Source organism: Rhinolophus sinicus, linkage group LG01 (genome assembly GCF_036562045.2).
Source record: "Rhinolophus sinicus isolate RSC01 linkage group LG01, ASM3656204v1, whole genome shotgun sequence".
Taxonomy (NCBI): Eukaryota; Metazoa; Chordata; class Mammalia; order Chiroptera; family Rhinolophidae; genus Rhinolophus; species Rhinolophus sinicus.
In genome coordinates, this window is record NC_133751.1 from 185,220,563 (window position 1) to 185,239,918 (window position 19,356).

Genomic DNA, 19,356 nt, shown 5'->3' on the forward strand with positions numbered 1-19,356 from the left:
TCCTCATTGTGGCCACCACTCCCGCACTCCCTCCTTCCACTCCTATTCATTCTTCGTAAAAGCTGCCCAGAGTGCAATTTTTAAAAATGAAATTATGATCACGCCCCTCCCATCTTAAGCCTTCAATGGCTCCCTATTAATTTACATGATAATCCCTAAACTCCTTAGCACTCGCACAGACTCATGCCTTAACAGTCTGTGGTTACCCCTTTTGTTCTCTTTCTTTGACCTGCTTTTCCTCTCACTGTAGGATCCTGATCTTTCTGTTTACTTATCCATTTTCCCCACAATCAACTGCTTGAGGGCAGAGACGTTTCAAAATCAAATTCCTGTGGCTAGGACCTAGCATGGTGCCGGGCAACTAAAGTGCACTTGGTAAATAAATACTCAGATTCGTCATTAGCACTTAATTTTAATTAAAAGTAATAGTTTCAATGAAGAACAGGCTAGGATAGTGTTCAAAACCAACGTCTGAAAAGTCACATTTATATAAAGGAAATAAAATAGGCCAGCAGAAGTCCGCAAAAGGTGCAGCTTGTGTTATTGCACTTCGATGAAACATACTGTTCAGGGCAGCATAATCCTTAGGCCACACAAGGCCAGGAGGAGGGGACAAACACAGGAGACAAACCCCCAGGGAGTATTTATCCTGGATTCCAAACTGTTCGTGGCCTCCAAAATCTTTAGCATTTTCGAAACATTCAATTAAGACATCGTTACAAAAATGACTGCTGTGTCTTCAACACGTTTTGGTTACAACCATACTCTTCATTCCAATTCACGTGCAAGTTTAAGGTACAGCTTTACCTCACAGGATGGGGCACCTGTTACACCAAAACACCCAGAGCCCCAGGCCATGGAAAGTGGGGAAGGGAGTGAATTTCTACTTTACACAATTTTAGGGACCGATACCGTGGCTTAGTTTACCCTTTCAAGCACTCTTCATTTTGGTCATTTATATTGATCGGAACATGAGAAAAAGTGACAGTAAGTACGAATCAGCGCTAAAGTAATTCCTAAGCTACTAGTAGAAAATAAAATAAAAATTTAAAAAGTCCCCAGCCACATTCACAAAGGTGGCATAACTGTATGTACAAGAAAAAGGCTGTAAACTTATAGAAAAGATAAACTCTGACTTCAAAACAAATTACAAAATGGATTTTGCCCATACCCTTGAGTGTTACAGAGAAAAGTGTAAACCGGTGGCCCTAGTTACCAAAAATCACTTGTCCTCCTAGGCTGCGGAATGACCTTAAAGTTTGGCCTGAGCTAGTTTTATCTTCAAGTTTTCCCCGAGTTTGTCCATGAACTCAAATGTATTCAAGTAGTCAGAACGTTGCACACTGGTAAGAGGAGGAAAAAGAAAAAAAAGGCAATTTAGTTTGTTTCTGATCTGGTAACAAGCAGACAGAGGAAAAGTCCTAGAAATGCTACTTAAAGTAGCTTTCTATTTATTTCTAGAAAAAAACTGATTAATGTGAACAAGCTACAAATGTATGGCTGAAGACTGTGCTCAAGGTTTCAGGGGCTGACCCAGGCGGCCTGCAGTGGAAGCCCAGCCACACACGTTTGCAGTAGGTTCCTGGCCATGTAGCTTGGAGGGTGAAACTTTCACACAGCTTTAGTTCTGACTAATGCTTGGGAGACTGAAACCATCCCACTTTATGCTCCTCCTTCTTAAAAAAAAAATAACAAAACCTATTCAGTGTAAAACCATGCTTTTAACCCATATCCCCACAAATTGTCACGTCCTTAAATAAAGTTTTAATGATCTTATGTCTATCAGTGTCTTAAACAAACAAACAAACAAACAAAACCCAAAGGACAAGGGACTGGCTAACAATCCTGCTTATAATTCAAATAGGTTGCAATGTACCATATTGATAAAAAAATCTCAAATGCTATAATTCTTGCAGGAAATTAAGGAAAGAAAAATGTAGTGATTGAGTATATCCCCATTACTGGGGTATACTGACCCTGAGATTTCTGAAGACACACAGCTGGGACATGGGATTAGTGTTAAACTTTAGTGGTGTTTCTGGCGGTGAGAGTCATACTGTGTTTCCCCGAAAAGAAGACCTAGCCGGACCATCAGCTAGGTCTTTAATATAAGACCAGGTCTTATATAATATAAGACCGGGTTATAATATAATATAATGTAGTATAATATAATATAATATAATATAATATAATATAATATAATATAATATAATATAATATAAATATAAGACTAGGTCTTGTATTAATTTTTGCTACAAAAGACGCATTACAGCTGATGGTCCGGCTAGGTCTTATTTTCGGGGAAACATGGTAGTAACCAACCCTGACTTTGAGGGTGGAGTCTGATGAGCAGCTATTCCATCTGGGATCAGGTTCTCAGAAAAATCCTGGGCAATACCTGGGCCCTGGAATATCTGACTGCTGGTTACAACTTAAGGAAGGGACTGTGACAACTGGGAATCTAATACTTGTGTTGCTTACTTTTATCTGTAAATTGAAGAAAATTGGAGTGGAATACGATAATCTTGGGGGTTCCTTTGTTTCTGTCTGTAATTTTCTTGTTAAAGTAAATGGAACCTTGTCACCCAATGACTATCAACTAGATCAGGGCTCAGCAAAGCACAGCTTGGCCCATGGACCCAATCCAGGCTGCAGTCTAGTTTTGTACATACTTTGACTGGAACGCTGCAACATCCATTAGTTTCTGGATCATCTACCCATATGACAGCTTTCATGCCACAGAGACAAAGTTTAACAGTTGCCCAGTTTCAAAAGGGCTATATATTCCACAAAGTCTGAAATGTTTATTATCTGGTAATTCATAGATCGCGTCTGCTGGCCCCTGAACTAGATGATGCATAACATTTCCTGTAATTCCAAAAAGCACTGATGTTTTGAGTCCTGTGAGGACAAGTGGTAACTTGACCACAGAGCTCACGGTATCTTATACTTACTTGGGCAAACCTTTAATACAAGCAGCCAAGTCTTTGGTCATGAAGCCAGCCTCAATGGTCTCAACACAGACGTCCTCCAAAGCCTTTGCAAAGAAGCCGAGCTCTTTATTGTTATCAAGCTTTGCTCGGTGGGCTAACCCTCTGGTCCAGGCAAAAATGGAAGCTCAAAGAGAGAGAAAAAAACACGTATCAATCATACCAGCTACAGATATTCCCAAATGTTTCAGTTCCCAAAAGCAGGTTTGCTTTTTTTTTTTTTAGGTGACTGACTTCAGTACATACTATCCACATGCACTCTAAGTTTTAGGGGAGTTGGAAATATTTTACCAAATAGAGATTTTTTTCCCCCCTTGTTTATACTGGTCTCCCCTTCTCCTCCTAGGTGGTAATCTCTTTTTAACGTGCTGTCCTTGAAACCTGGTTTAGAAGGATCTATCCATGTGGGTTTGAGATTCTTAGCCATATGTGACATCTCACTGCACCAGAGGAAAACGGACAATGCTTATTGATAACATTCTCTTTTTCCACCACATGGAAAAACATCTATTATGTATATTTTAAGAAGCATATTCAAACAACTTTTATTAGAACAAATCAGCCGTTTGGTGTTAATTTTACCCATAAACTTTTGGATAGCCAAAGGAGTATGTCTGAGTCCCTTTGGAGATCTTCACTCGCTGGTTGGAAATCAGTGTAGAAAGCAGCAAACACTATCTTACCAATGGGATTGGTGGACGTCTCCTGTCCCTTCTGGTACATGCGGTAGTGACGGGTTACAGTACCGTGGGCAGCCTCTGCTTCTACTGTCTTGCCATCCGGACAAATCAGCACACTGGTCATCATGCCAAGAGAGCCATAACCTGTAAGCGGTAGAGCATGACATATCAGCTTCCACTGCACAAAGAGCACCGGGTCGCTCAGAGATGAAAGCAAAAGACTTCAACTTCACAGGTCTTGGTAAACAAAATAAACATGAGCATGTGTACTCATTGATAATACTGTCACTCAGAAAGCGGGATCCCTGCTTTCAGATCTCAGAGCCAGAGTCTGGAAAGGCCACACTCTGCCCTCACTTTCCATGTGAGAAGCACCTGCTCCATGATGGAGGGCTCAGGGGCCGAGTGCCTGCATTCCACCCTAATTCTGTGACTTCCTAGCTACGGTGGCTCAGTTTCTTACTTATAAAATGGGAGTAATAGAAACACCTACTAAATCAGGTTGTTGTGAGAATTAGACAAATACACATCTATTCACGAATAAATATGTAAAGTATATTCATATTCCTTAGAATAGTATCTGTTATAGAAGAAGAGCTCAATACACTACTGTTACTCTTATGTGCAGATGCTTTACTGTTCTGGGAAAATAAAGATGAATGAGTTGTCACCTGCCATCAAGCTGCTCACAGACTCATTAGCACAGGTAAGAAAAGGCAGGTGAAAAGACAGGATGGGATGGATCCAAGAGCATCCCACTTGCCCTGCTCTCTTTAACAGCCACAATTCTATTCTGTAACAGTTTCCTAGTTAGAGAACCGTATTACAACTTTTAAGTCTATACAATTGATTTTTCTTCTTTTATTCCCCCTTTTACACTCGTATTCAAAGAACCCTTTTCTCCGTTTTTGCTGTCTCCCAATAGCACCTCTGGAGTTCATGCAAATTTATAATAGGCTGCTACTTTTGTTTTTTGTTTTTTTATGTCTGAGAGTAAGTAAATAAACAATATACATATATTTTTAAACACATCTTCGAATATAGTTAGAAATTTCTGCATGGGGTTTCTAGTTCCCTTTGTAGGATTGAATCGGTCTGAGGCTTTAGCAGAAGTGTAAGACCATCTCTATGGTGCATTTGTCTGTCTATTAATATTAGGAAACACTAGTTGGTACCATTGTCAAAACAGAAGAAATAAATGCAGTGTTTGGTGTGAGTCCAAAGGAGTTCCTGCCTCTAGAGAAAGAAGAATACTGTAAGGACAGCTCTGCTGCCTTTTATCTGCTCAGCTGCCTAGAGGTCACATTTCTGTACAGGCTCTGCCCAGACCGCCTAGGTTCCAGGTATCTTATCAGTGTGCTATTGGACCCTGCACCTCAGAACTCCTATTTTGAAGTCCTCTGCGCCGCGACAACTGGACATTTACCTCTGAAATATCCCTCCACATACTCTCTTCTTGTTGCCATGAGGACATTTAGAAACAGTGGAATGACTGGGGTCCCTTTCTAAGAACTCTGATTATAAGGAAGTTCCCCTCATCCACCATGGAGTCACTAGCAGGCAACACTCCTTCCTCTACTATATTGCGAGGATTTACCGAGTTGTGCAACTCATTTATCTGACATAAACGTTATCTTTAACCAGTTGAGCTACTGATTTTCAAGCTGATAGGAGACACTTAACTTTGCATAAGAGAAAGAAAAAGCAGTACTTCCTGGGGAAAAGCAAACATGATGAAAGTTAACACAAACATTCATCAGTGGAGTTTCAAGTTGACGCAGCTGCCATGGGTAACTGAGATGAAAGGGTAACTCAGTGCTGAGGAAATCAGGGAGAGTTTCTGTTGATTACTCCAGACATGAAGCTTCTGGTTTCTGAATTTCTGTCAACAGCCCTGGGCTTCTTTGCTCAATTCCTTTGTACTTAAAGCTAAGCAGTGAATACCTGTGTTTCATATGGCACCAGAATAGCCTCCAGGGATGGCAGAAAGGGCATGAGTAGGGTTTCCGGGCGGGAATTCCTACCCGTTCACGGGAATTTTTTTTTGCTTTTTGGTTTCCGAATCCCGAGGGAAGTTGGTCAGGAAATCAGGAAAATCGGCTCCTTGAACCCAGGTGGTTGGTAGTACTGGCCGTCACTTTGTGGAAATGATTCATGGTGGAGAACAGAAAACAGTTTATATCTCGGGATTCGGGAACGGGAAAGTGGAAAAAATTCTTGAGGACGGGAGGGAATTCCCGCCCAGAAATATTCCCGCCCAGAAACCGTAGGCATGAGTGGTACCCGTTGTCAGATGGATGACCTCTTAGAGAAAGCCGCCCTGGTTATTAGACAGCCCAGGCCTCTCACTTTACCTCTTCCTTGCCCGAGTGACCTCCTTTTTTACATTCTCATCAGAGGAAAAATAAAGGCAGGATAAAGGAGTGATTTTCAGATCATGCACTTGGGCTGCCTGCTGGCGGCACTGAACCTTCAAGTGGAGGAAAAGGTTGAGAGAGAAAACTGTGTTCACACATCTAAGTCTAGAGCCAAGAGTCTCAACCCACTGAGTTACTTCCTATGCGTCTGTGAGTAGTTGCTTCCCCAGTCCAAGCTTCATTTCATGTTAGTTCAGAAGATGGACCTAGAGGCCTTGAGGCGCTAACCCTTCCTGACGTTTACAAAAAAGGGCTACAGAAGCCCCCTTCCGTTATAACCCGGGGAACTACTGTGGCCTGACCGACCTGCCACAGGCCGAGCTCCATCTCTGCTGGGTCCTTCAACTCCTTACCTTGGGCCACGGAGTCCGACTGTACATCACCATCATAGTTCTTACAGGCCCAGATGAAGCCTCCCTCTGATTTCATAGCTTGGGCCACCATGTCATCGATGAGCCTATGCTCATACCAGATCTTCTGGGCTTCAAACTTGGACTTATACTGCCTAAGAACCAGCAGAGAAAAGAATTAAAAAAAAGGAGGAAATCGGTTTTAAGGACACCATCTGCTTCTCTAAAGGGTTAGAGGGGTGGGGCTGGAAGCAGCACTTTTTTGTAGAAGCAGCACAAACTTGGGAATCTGAAAGACATGGGCTCAAATCGCTGCCCAATCATTTTCTAGCTGTGAAGCCCCAAGGTCCCCATCTATAAGGGCGATTTCACCTTCTTTGCAGAGATGTGAGAATTAAGTGAAACAGTAGTGTCCCAAGCACTACTTTTACAATTTTTAATACACTATGGATCAGATTCTTAAGATTCAGCTTACTTTAAGAATGTACTGAGGGGAAAAAGACAATTCTACCACTGGATATAATTTAGCAAACTAGGACAGCTTCTAGGCTTGGTATAGATGGGTAGTGGGGAGAGGAATTAAAACGTTTCACGAAAGACAGCGAAAAATCTGTGCCCTGGCCTGAACACTTGCACCTAAGAGGGAGTTCTACCATCTTAAAATTTAACATATGCTCACATATTGTTGAATCTAAAGTTGTTATAAATGTAGACTTCAGTTCAAGTGACTACAGCAAAGCAGTTTTAAATCCTAACAATGGGCTTCAGAAAGAAAGAAAACAGGCCCAACTCAGACATGCATATACTTGAAAAATCATAACTTCCTATCACTAACAGGGTACCTTTATTCAAACATTAAACAATTCTGGCTCTGAAAAAAAATAAATGTGGGACCCTTATTTGAGAACACATTTACCTTCGAAAAGCAACTTAGACTGATTTTGTTTCACTCCTGTTACATCAAGTTTCGCCCTTGTCTTTAAGGGATAGTGATGGCTTTTCACTCCATTTGTCCCAGGATCAAAGGGATAAGAATGCTAATTCTATACTACATATGCCAGCTTACTTGAGAAAAAAGAAAAAGGAATAAAGAACTATAGTTACTTGTCATATATGTCCTGAAAGATGTCTTTAAAACGTCCATCGTATTTCTTCAGAATAGTGTTTTTGGTGCTCAGATACAAAGGCCAATTCTTAGACAGAGCCATCTGGAAAGAACTGTGTGCAAAATCTTCAATTGACTTATCTTGATTGTACATCCCCATGGCAACACCACCACTCTCTGTAGGGGAACACAGATGGGAGAAAAAAGGAGAAAAGTAAATGGGATACAGTTGTAAGAAATCTAAATCATTCCACCACCAAAACACCCAATTCTTAGCTCCCATATCTGAGCCCAGGCTTCAAAAAGTCCCAGCCAAGTTTCCAACTTGAGTATTCCATGAGTTCCTATGGCACATAATAGGAGGAAAGTCAGTTCTACATAAGGACATTCTAACTTATTTTGAAAGGGCAAATGAGAAATGAGAAAAACATGGTCTTTAGGATCCTGAAGATACTGAAACACCGAAAGCTACAGATAAGAACCAGAAATGCTCAAGAAAGGGCAAATAATTTTGAAATTCTCTTTTCATACTTTTAAAATTTCAAACATGCATTTTAAACTCTTAAGTGTGCACTTAACTCTCAGCCAGAAAGTGAAAATTCTCCTAATTCCTGAGAGGATACTGCCAGTTCATACTGTCATTAGTAGAAATAATTACACTACATGTAATCACTGGTGTTTCACAACTCTTATTAGTTGAACTCTGTTGTTACTGAAAGATAGAACTTGAATCCATGCTACTGTCCAGGGCCAACGTGGGCTCAGACTGTGAAAGGTGCTAAAACTGGCAGAATTAGATTCCATTAAAATGCTACTGATGAGAGGAGAAGGAAAACAAAAACTAAATAACTTTTGAGTGTTTTTTTTTTTTGTTTTTTTTTAACTTTTGAGTTTTTGATTGAGTGCTTTTAATAGCTTCAATAGTGGAGAAAGAGGGTCCTGTTTTGTCAACAACTTTTGGGTGGAATTTGCCATTATGGACCTTTGAAGCAGCAGGATGGTGAACCAGAAAATAGGCAAAAACAAATGTGCCACTTCCACAGAATAAATACTCAGATGGGCAAGAAGAAAATTTCAGCAAATATATAACACAACCATTTCTGTATACATAGGACAGAGCTACATGACAGGTAATTTAGGGCTATTAACGTTTAATTTATATAATTCACACACAACAGATTCCCACCAACCTTCCCTTTGTGTTTTAAGAGAAATGCCTAATTATCTACTTGTCTTTGCCTATATGCACTTCCAATTAAGTGGCTAATTCCTTTTGTGCCTTTATCCGTGCCACAAGCAGGCATAGAAGCCAATTACTATTGTAGATTTTGGGTTCCATAGAAATGTAGATTCAAGTGGTACTTTTAGGCAGCTACACAACTAACTTTAAACCACCAGAAATAATGTTGTCTAAATGATCTGTAAAAAAAATGATCATTGGGGTGGTCGGTTAGCTCAGTTGGTTAGAGCGTGGTGCTAATAACACCAAGGTTGCCAGTTTGATCCCCACATGGGCCACTGTGAGCTGCGCCCGCCATGAAAAAAAAAAAAAAATCACGATAGACTTTAATTACATACCTTCAAAGTTATGTACCAAGTATGTCTTTTTTGGGGATCCATCACTTGGCGTGTAGGTTATCTCTACTTTTCCAGGACCAGGAACAACAAAATCAGTTGCTCTGTACTATGTAGGAGTGAGGGGAGGTATAAAGAAAAAAAAAAACCAACCAAACATTTTAACAGGAATTACAAGGAAAAAAGAACCATAGAATATAGAGCTGGAAGACACCTAGACAAATAGAGCAGTGTAGCTCAATCTCGTTTTATTTTGGAGATGGGGATGAAGACATCCAGAGATCCCCAAAGCTAGTTAGTGGTAGTGCACATTAAAATTCAGTATTTATTGGGTGCTACCATGCACAGGGCAGTGTTTTCAGTACTGATATGGAGAGAAGAGAGTATTAGCAAAGTATTTTTCCTTGGGACGCTCATGACCTAACAAAGACATACTTTCGGAGTCAGGTACCAGCAGATACCAGCCGTACCTATTTGTATGTATAGTGTAATACTAAGGACAGCTGATAAAAGAACTGTCAGATAATGACAAAGGTTCAATATCTATTCTATGCAGAATATTTCTGATATACAAAATCCTTTACTAAGGATGGTAATTCATTCCCATTTCTCAGAAGAAACCAAGGCACCAAAGCACCACGGATGCTTTGTAGAGGTTTATGCACATTTAAGTGATCAGGGATTCACCCTGAGGTTTGGAATCTGCAATCTGGACTTTAATGACTAGAACAACCATTCTTTCAAGTGACTGATGCCGAAATAACAACAAAAAAAGAAAAAGCACAAAAGTGAAAATACTGAACTCATAAGAACTTAGAGTGGTGTCCCCAGGATTAGTGATTCTGTACTACTCCCATTGACATCCCCTCTCCTGGGCCTCTGGGAGGTAATCTATAAAAGGACTGGCCAGGATGAAGGGATAGTATGAGCCACAGATTAGAACTAAATAAAACTATCCTTCAAGGACTGACCGGCTGACCTTGTCCCTAGAAACAGATTGTGGTCTGCGCTGGTCAGATTATTCTTAAAGATAGCTACATCAAAACCTCTGGATTTTGAAATTAGGGACTCTTGTTTTTAATGCTCTTTTCAGACATACACTGCTTTGTATGAAAGTCTGAAACCTCGGTTTCAACATGAAATTCTGATTTTGTTTAGTTGGCAGTTTTTGTGTTTAATTTGGCAGCCAGCCTACTTGTACAGAAGTACAGAAAGTATACTTTCTTTTCCAAGCAGGGAAGAAATACTTTAAAGAAACTGCTTTCAACAACTGAGTGAGTTTTTCCTTTTGTGTATAAGGTGATCATGTTTAATATAATCTTTTGTGGTTCTCAGCGCTGTCTGCACATTGGAATCACCCGGACAGCTTTAAAATGCCTGAATCCCACAGAACTTGGATTCAGCTGGTATAGGGTGGGTCTCAGGCATTGGAATTAAAACAAACAAAAATTATTTTTAAAAAGCAAAACAAAACAAATACCAAAAACCTATAAACGGACCCTTTTATAGCAAGGGTTGAGAACCACTGATTTGGTTGAACCACAGAAAATTAGCTTTTCAAAAATATCAGTATCATATGTTTAACCTAATAAAAAGACAAAGGAAGAAAGAAAACATGTCTGAAAAAAATCATTTGTGTTGAGATGGGTGTCTATCTCTAAGTTTTCCTGCATTTACTTTTATCTAAATGTGCATGAATATACAGATATACATATATGCATTTCTCAATTGTGCGCTTTGTTAAATGGGAGTAGACACCAAAAGATAAGAATGAAACACATATATATCAGAACTGCTGGGCATCCAAAGGCCATGAAAAAAGAATAGAAAATCAAATTATGCCAACATGACTTACTTGATCCCCATAAGCATGGCGACCTATGATGATGGGTTTTACCCATCCGCTCACAAGCCGGGGGATATTTTTGCAGATAATAGCTTCCCTGAAGACAGTACCACCCAGAATATTTCGGATGGTGCCATTCGGCGACTTCCACATTTGTTTCAACTTGAACTCCTCAACCCTCTTCTCATCGGGGGTGATGGTAGCACACTTGATACCAACATTATACTTCTTTATAGCTTCTGCAGCATCCTTGGTGACCTGGTCATTGGTGGCATCACGATTCTCTATGCCTAAGTCATAGCTGGGAGGGAAAAATCATAAGTAGAACTTTCAGGATAAACTGACAGGAGATTGAGGGTGCTACCACTCTATCTCTGCAACGTGATGGCATGCAGAGCTCGCCCTACAGAAAGTGAAGCCTCTAAACATATTAGGTTGGTGCAAAAGTAATTGTGGTTTTGCACTTACTTTTGCACCAACCTAATAAATCTCCCAAGTTTCAGCATTAGTGCACCCTAGACACAAAAGATGGCTGACAACTGGAAAAGCATTAAGAGAGGCTGGACTGCTGGGTCACAGCTCCTCATGTGGCAGCCGGAAGGTGTCTGGCAGGAACTGAATGGAAACCATCCTGCTCTGCTCTTTTGCCTGCTTTCACCAAATAGGGGCAGTAACAGCACCCTTTTGCGGACTTCCTTCCACACAATTAGCATAAAAATGCAAGCTTAAGCACCACCTTATTTTTTCCTTAGTAAATATTGTGTTCTAAAAATAAAGCTGTCAGAGGGTTTAAATAATTTTTTTGGTATTTTGGCATTAAAATAGTGGGCGTTATAGATGTGATAGTCAGTGCCCAAAATGCTAATGACTCCTTCGTAAATGCCAGTTACCATGTTTCCTCAAAAGTAAGACCTAGCCGGACAATCAGCTCTAATGTGTCTTTTGGAGCAAAAATTAATGCAAGACCTGGTCTTGTTTTACTATAAGACTAAGTCTTAGATAATATAATATAACATGTCTTATTTTACTATGATATAAGACTAAGTCTTATATAATATAATATAGCATAATATAATACTGGGTCTTGCATTACTTTTTGTTCCAAAGGATGCATTAGAGCTGACTGTCCGGCTAGGTCTTATTTTTGGGGAAACACTGTAGTCATATGATGAACCTTACCCTAATTCTTGGGTAAGTCTCTGTTCTGGAAACAAGCCTGCAGTTCTAGTTTATTGACTAAGTAATGGAATCAATGGACGGTTTTACATACCCCAGAGAGTTATAGCTTAATACATACCAATGACCAGACTGCAAGTTGTTCAGAGCTGAAAGAATGTTGGTTGTTCAACGGAGCATAGACACTGATTATAAAGCTTTATATAAAGTATGAAATAGCTTGTCGAAAATAGGGAAACAAAAGTCATGTGACAATTTATTTTGTTCTCCAAGTTTTTAAAAAAGTTATTCAGCTTTCAAAACTTGTTGGACCATGAAGCTTCTAGATATCTTTTTAGTTTTAGTATTTTCCTGTCTTTAGCTATCCCAACTCATGATGCAAACGCAAAGGTAGCAATCTTGATGTATTTCCAAATAAAAATAATTTCAGACTGCTTGGATGTTAAATAATTCACACAAGTGAAATAAAGCCACTGGCTCTTTTATCTTCTGGCATAGGAAATGCTGAGTATCTACAAATGTCTATTCCTAACTCAAACAAGAAGTGTGGTCAACAGTTTTCATGTTCATAGGAACCATCTGTCATCAGAAGAACCTCCCAGCAAATTAGTGGATTTTTTGCGCTCTTAACATTTCTAATAGGAAAGATTGAACACATAGCTGGACCACTGTCCAGCCTGCAGAAAACTAAACAAATGAATTGCTTCACCTCCCTCAAAAAGAATCAGTCATATAATAGTAATTTTGAAATTACCGACTTAAAACTTGTCTCAGTTCTTTCCCTGCCACCACGGAGTAGCGCGGAAGCAGAGCGGCTTGGTTACATTCAAGATCCAGCTCCACCTGTAACCCACTGCCATGTCTGAGGAAGGCACTGCTGCTGGAGGTGTAATGGACGTTAATACTGCTTTACAAGAGGCGCTGAAGACCGCCCTCATCCACGAGGGACTAGCACGTGGAATTCGCGAAGCTGCCAAAACCTTAGGCCAAGCCCATCTTTAGGTGCTTGCATTCAACTGCAATGAACCTACATCTGTATGTCAAGTCGGTGGAGGCCCTCTATGCTGAACACCAAATCAACCTAATTAAGGTGGATGACGAAAAGAAGTCAGGGGATTGGGTCGGCCTCTGTAAAATCTACAGAGGGAAAGCCCCATGAAGTGGTTGGTTGCAGTTGTGTGGTGGTTAAAGATTGGCAAAGAGCCTCAGGCTAAGGATAACATCAGGAGGACTTCCCATGCAAGAAATGAACACATAAACGTGGCTTTGTTTTTCAAAAAAGAAAAGAAAACATAACAAAAAAACAACTTGTTTGAGCCTCCAAAAATTCTTTGGTCTGTAGTTAGCGATTCTTTTCCTTTTAGGCCTAAAAGACTGTCCTTTAAAACTACTTATGTCTGAAAGCATCTTTGCAACTATTCTACTGCCAAGAACTCTGGCTATTCTTCTATTGCCACATAAAGTTCTGAAACAGGGGAGTGCTTATAAAATGCTTTGGTAACCCACTTGGATGATTTTTTTTTATGCTTCATTTCGTATATGCGCATGTTTGGTTGACCTCTGTAGGTATTTATTTGCTCCTGCTCATGGTTGCAATATAGACATTATCAACAGCTTAGGCTTAGAATAATTTAAAAATCTACACCCAAGCAAATATAAGAGGTCCTTAAATACAGGGCAAAGACTCAAGTCTTTAGGACACAAACGATTTAAGGGAACTTCGACTGAAAGGTGAAGGCTGTATTAAATTACTTCAAGGGTTCTTTCTGTACTGTATGAAAAGAGCAAAAGGCAATAAATAAAAAGGGGAAAAGGTCCATTGACTAGTTAAGTACAGGGATAGAAAAATAGAGATTGAAAGGACAAAACTGTTAACTATGGTTACTTTACTGTTTAACAGAGGATGTACCTCTATTATTTTCCCTTCCACGAACACCTGTGCTACTCTTGGCCACCGATTTATTACAAATAAAACTTGGACAGGAAACAGAGGCTTGGAAAGACCTGAAAATCATATTTCCATCACACACTTCTTGTCTTCTGAACAGTTACGTCCAGTTTTTTTAGCAAGGCTAAATTTAAAATAGAAGGTTCATGTGCACATATTTAGGTACTCTCCCTGAAGAGCTTTATTCACAAGATATATGATATAAAAAAGCTAGATCTATGTAAAAAAGCTAGTTACACCTTGAAATCACGTGGATTGCTACATGTTGTAGACACGTACCACATATGCAACATAGGATTAGAATGGAGCTGAAAAATTCCTATCACCTTCTAAGCCCTTGTAGCTCAACCCATTACACAAATACTTAACCATTGTGCTACAATTGCCTATGGTATTCAGTAGAGGCTTGTAGCGTAGGAGCTGTAGGGGAACAGAATTTGTCACCTAAAATATGCCTCTTTGGCATTAGGATTATTTTAGGCTGGATAATTTTAAGAAACAGCAGACATGGGAGAAGCTCTGAAAACCAAGTAGAAATTACCCTTTGTAAAAGGTATTTACATTTGTAAGTGAAACCTCCACTTGTAAGGGCTTCTCCCCCGCTATACCAGAAAGAGGGGGATTACTTGATCTCTAGAAATTTACCAGTACAGAAGAGGAAGACTTAAATATACCTAACACCTTACCCTTGTTTATAGTGCTTTTCCTGGTAAACGCCCATAACTGATGCCCCCCATCCCCAGCATCTTTTGTCTTCAGTGGAAGATAGTTTTTAAGGTGGTGGCTTCAGCCACTTTGGTGAGTTACTCAGTTTTCCTGGGTTGTTCCCATGTATACAGGAGGTATACATATTATTGAACTTTCGTTTGTTTTCCTTCTGTTCATCTGTCTTTTATTATAGAATGTCTCAGCCAAGAATACAGAAGGGTAGAGGAAAAATTATTTTTCCTCCCCTACAGAGCTATACAGCTGTGTAGTAGGCTATACCATCTAGGTTTGTGTAAGTACCTTCTATGATGTTCGCACAACAAAATTGCCTAAGGATGCATGTCTCAGAATGTTTCCGTCGTTAAGCTGTACATGACTATAATTGATTTACCTGTGCAGGTCCAATTCCACGTACGGAAAAATGAGTTTTTCTTTAATTAACTCCCAAATGATTCGCGTCATTTCATCTCCTTGCATCTCTACCACAGAACCACCATGGATTTTTTGAGACATTTTGAATCAATAAACCTTTAAAAAGAAAAAAAGATAAGATAGGTCACTGCAGTATAAAAACAAAATACAATTTAGTAACTATTAAAAGAACAATTCATAATATCACGACTGCATAAAAGCTAGTAATAACCATTACATTTACCAGTAGAGTTGAGCACGTTCTCTCTATAAAGCATTGTGTTACACGCTTTGTGTGTGGTTTGAATAAACCCTCACAACAGCCCTGAAAGATGAAAGTTATTTTCCTATGTAAGTTTGATAAAAGAAAAATAGCTTTTCCAAGGCCACCTGGCGAGCACAGGGGAGCCTGACCCTGTAAACATGCCCTTAATAATGTAATCATTATTCTTGACTGTTGGTTTGTCTTATAAAATTATTTCCACAATCTCATGCTTACTTGAACGCTCCTATCCAACTTCTCATTTTACTGGGCCCTTGAGATGAGCACATGTTGAGTGCTAATATGTCCCCTCTTTGAAGAGGCTCTTTTGGTTAAAATAACTACACTTGAGGAGATTCAGCAAGTACTTGCGACTCATCCTCAAGGAACTTTAAGTCTGAAAGTGAAAGATGAAGAATTCCTGGTGGAACTGTTTTCCTGGAGACAATAATGGATACTGGGGACGTCGCGCTAAATAGAAAAGTGATTTCTCAATGAGAGAAATCTGTATAGGAAATTCCTATGCCACTGCTCAGGACCCAAGCATGTCCAGTCCTCTTCTTCAGTATCCCACCCCATTCCTGCCCTGTTCTTCTGGCTGTTCATGGGTAAAGGTAAGCTGCCAGTGTGTGGCAATGGGGAAGCAGAAGGGTTCCTGGAAGAGATGTCATTTTGAGGAACTGAATGTGAGGGTAGCAAATACAAATCCATCTGATTCCCAGAAAGGGCAGGGGTGCACCCTTTGGAGGAAGCAAAATTATGAGGCTTAAAGGAAGGCCATGTTCTTGTCCTATGTGTGTTCCTTGAGAGGCTGAGGAAGCCCTGAGTCTGCTAAAGATATTTGTTTCCTTTCATTAATGCTCTAATGGACACTCGCTCCCCACAACCCCTGCAAACACCTGCAAATTGCTTTTATCCCCTTAAGTTACAGCTGAGGACTGGAAAAGTCAGGAGAACTGACATAAAAAATTATGAGGTAAGAGGCCTGTAAACAGTCCTCTTGAAAAGTGGAGTTAAAGTAATTTGGCCTACAAATTAAAAAAATGTAATGATCAGTAGACTGTAAGCCGCCGTTGCTTGTGACAAGCCAGGATGTGTTTCTCACCCCAGGCTCATTTTCACTTCCTAAATCTGCAATTCTAGAATCCTGCTTATTAGTGTTTAGGAAGTTCCCTAGACCACTACTGAGGAACCATCTGGAACTCAACTACAATAAAAAAAGATGACTAAACTGGTGTGGCTCAGTCACCTACTTCCCATTTGTAATTTCAAGTATAATTTACAGTACAGCTTAAAGTATATGATTCAGGCACACTGATTCCACTGTCACATCTGTCCTTGTATTTAAAACAAGACAAAACAAAAAGGAGGCAGTAAACTCATCTTGGACTTAATATTACATTTTCATGGCCATATCCGTGTAAAGTGTTATGCAAGAGTTATGACTTGGCTATTTTTCCTTGATGACAAATACGGTTAACAGAAGGTCACACACCATACTTGAAATTTCAATACTGATAGTATTTTTAAATTACTTCCTTTTCAGTTGAAATAAACATTTTGTCCAGTAATCTTTCTATATAATGCATACCTGAAATATTTCAGGTTTTTCTCACATTACTTAACTAAAATTTTACCACCTGTTAAACAAACAAGAGAAGCTTTATTGTAGACCCTGGCTTACTACAATGTACGATATTATTTAATTTCTTTTAGATTTGAATTCCCTGAGATTGAATTTAGGCTCCACTTGTTTCACTTCTCTACCCTTGCCCCTCAGATTTTCAATCTCCACCCAAACCCCAACTTCAGCAGGAAGGCCTTTTCTGACAGACCAGTTCACATAGTATAAAAGTAGCCTAATTCCAATCTCCTGACACATTTGCGCAATTCCAGAAAATAAATCTGGACTATTACAGAGTAGTTTAAGAAAACTACTGCTTACCCTACTTAATATTTTCATCAACTCCAAATGTTTATCCCTTTTTTTTTTCTTTAGCTGCTTTCATGAACCAGAAATTATTCTGGGCAAAAAAAAATAGTCCTTTGCAGAGAAGACGCTAGACTGAGAAACAAGGAAGCAGTTGTAATTTATTGTTGGAAATATTCCTGACTCATTCCCTTGCAGTGCTTCCGCCTACTTCTAAGACCAATTAAACGAAGTATTGTCATATCAAAGAAAATACAGAAGGGGAGAAATTGCTAATTCTTACCTTTACAGTGAGTCAACTTCTAATCACTCCAAATCCTCTTAATCTTGAAGGCTCAGCCGAGTTCAGTTTATGTCCTTAAAACAAACAAACAAAACAAAACAAAACCAACAGGGAATAGAAAGACAACATACAATTCGCTCACGTCAGAAGGACTTAGACAGCCGGGTTTATCTCGTTTAAAGTACAGTGCAGAGTGTACCCACTAGGGGCAAAGGGCAGTTTTAGGTCCGTAGGCACCTTGCAACTAAAGATTACGGGAGCACTAATATGTGCCTGCACACACTGGACGGTGCGTCCCGGTTCGTCGTCCGTTAGCTGGTTTTGGGGTTTGCACGTCCTTAGGTGAGGCTGTGACCAGCAGGGTCTTGGCCTGCATACGTCCTTGTGGCACTTGTGTAAGAGGGTTGCAACGAAGCTGGCTCTATTCCTCCTTCCAGGTTCCCAGGCCCGCCCCTTCCCTCTCTAGTACCGAACCTTTAAACCCCTGGCGCCGGGAACCAGCCAGGAAACGCCTCCTCTAGAACCCGAAATCCCCGCAGAGGTGGCGGTGTCTCCTCCTCCTACCCCGCTCCAGTTGCAATCTGGTGGCTTAGCGGACACCCCTCAGAGCTGGAGCACCGCCCCCTACACGCCCACCAGGCGGACGCTTCCACCCTGCCGCACCCCCAGTCCCTGCAGGCTGAGCTCGCTGCACACGCCCAGGTCCTCGACTTCTGCCTTTCTTTGCATTTAGCTCTCCACTGCAACACGTTTTCTTCCCTCTAAACCCAAGACTTAGTCTTCCACATGTCCTTGCAACTGCCCACCGCTCGATTTTTCTTTCTGCATGCTGATCTGAGCTTCTATTTGTCACTGTTTGCAACTTCACGCCGCCCAATATCACCCTCTGGTGCCCAAGAGCGGGCCTTCTACACATCCAGGCATCTAGCACCCTCCTCCTCCCTATTTCCCTTTCCCACGTGCAATAACCTGGATTTTTTCCCCTTCCTTGCGACCAGAACTCGCCGCTAAGTTCCTCCTTCCATACCCAAGATCTAAGCTTTCTTTCTTTTTCCTATTTCAGTCATTGGCGGACTCAAATCCTTTCCAAAAGCCAGGGGTCGGCCGGGGCCGCCCTCGCAGACTGCGGTTACCTGCAGGGGAAGGTACAATAACGATGAGGCGGGGGCGCCACGGCCACTCACAAGCTCATACTTACAAGCGCACACTCTGGCAATCCCAGCTGGGTCCCAGCTGTTTCAGCGTCTGACACCACCTCCGCAGAAAGCCACAGACCGGCACCGGGGTAGGCTTTTCCTCTTCCCGGCTTTTGTCCCCTCCCGGCCCGGCCCCCTCAGCCCACCTCCCGGAGCCCCGCCCCCGCCACGCCGCCAATCGCCGAACGTCGACCTCTCCGAAGTGGGCGGGGCAAGGGGGGCTAAGGGTCCGTCCCGAATGTAGCGGGCAAATCCGCGGTATAGCCTTCCCTGGGCTGGAGGTGGGGAGAAGGACGGCAGCGCCCCCTAAATTCTGCAATGTATTTTCATGGTGGAAGGACGTGAATGCCACCTACAGGCCGGAGAGCAGGGCGCTCTGGGGATGGTATTCTGAGACCCACGCCGCCAAAAGGCAAGCCTGCTTAGCAATCTGTTAACAACGCTGTTTCCAGGTCCGCAGTAAAGGCAAACCGGGAGAC

The 19,356-nt window shown here is 41.1% G+C and overlaps 1 protein-coding gene across 3 annotated transcripts; it reads right to left on the minus strand.

The window, feature by feature from the left end:
- Positions 1 to 396: 396 nt before the first annotated feature.
- IDH1 (isocitrate dehydrogenase (NADP(+)) 1) lies at positions 397 to 19,008 on the minus strand. 3 transcript variants are annotated; one of them, XM_019726940.2, is made up of 10 exons: positions 18,880 to 19,008; positions 17,682 to 17,755; positions 15,187 to 15,323; positions 10,973 to 11,264; positions 9,121 to 9,226; positions 7,542 to 7,719; positions 6,441 to 6,592; positions 3,674 to 3,814; positions 2,955 to 3,117; positions 397 to 1,343 (listed from the first exon to the last, which is right to left on the minus strand). In XM_019726940.2, the coding sequence occupies exons 3-10, from the start codon at positions 15,306 to 15,308 to the stop codon at positions 1,253 to 1,255; spliced, it is 1,245 nt and encodes a 414-aa protein (XP_019582499.1). In that variant the 5' UTR covers positions 15,309 to 15,323; positions 17,682 to 17,755; positions 18,880 to 19,008; the 3' UTR covers positions 397 to 1,252. The 3 variants fall into 3 exon arrangements, with proteins under 3 accessions (XP_019582499.1, XP_019582502.1, XP_019582503.1); XM_019726943.2 differs by lacking the exon at positions 18,880 to 19,008 and adding an exon at positions 18,156 to 18,294; XM_019726944.2 differs by lacking the exon at positions 18,880 to 19,008 and adding an exon at positions 17,919 to 18,259.
- Between the last annotated feature and the right edge of the window lie 348 nt (positions 19,009 to 19,356).

Bases quoted from the DNA above. Each gene is read 5' to 3' on its own strand.
- IDH1 (XM_019726940.2), bottom strand. From the start codon at position 15,308: ATGTCTCAAAAAATCCATGGTGGTTCTGTGGTAGAGATGCAAGGAGAT. The intron at 7,720-9,120 runs GTATGTAATTAA...GTTCCCCTACAG, and splicing joins CTTGGTACATAACTTTGAAG to AGAGTGGTGGTGTTGCCATG. The intron at 6,593-7,541 runs GTAACTATAGTT...GCTGGTTCTTAG, and splicing joins TTTCAGGACATATATGACAA to GCAGTATAAGTCCAAGTTTG.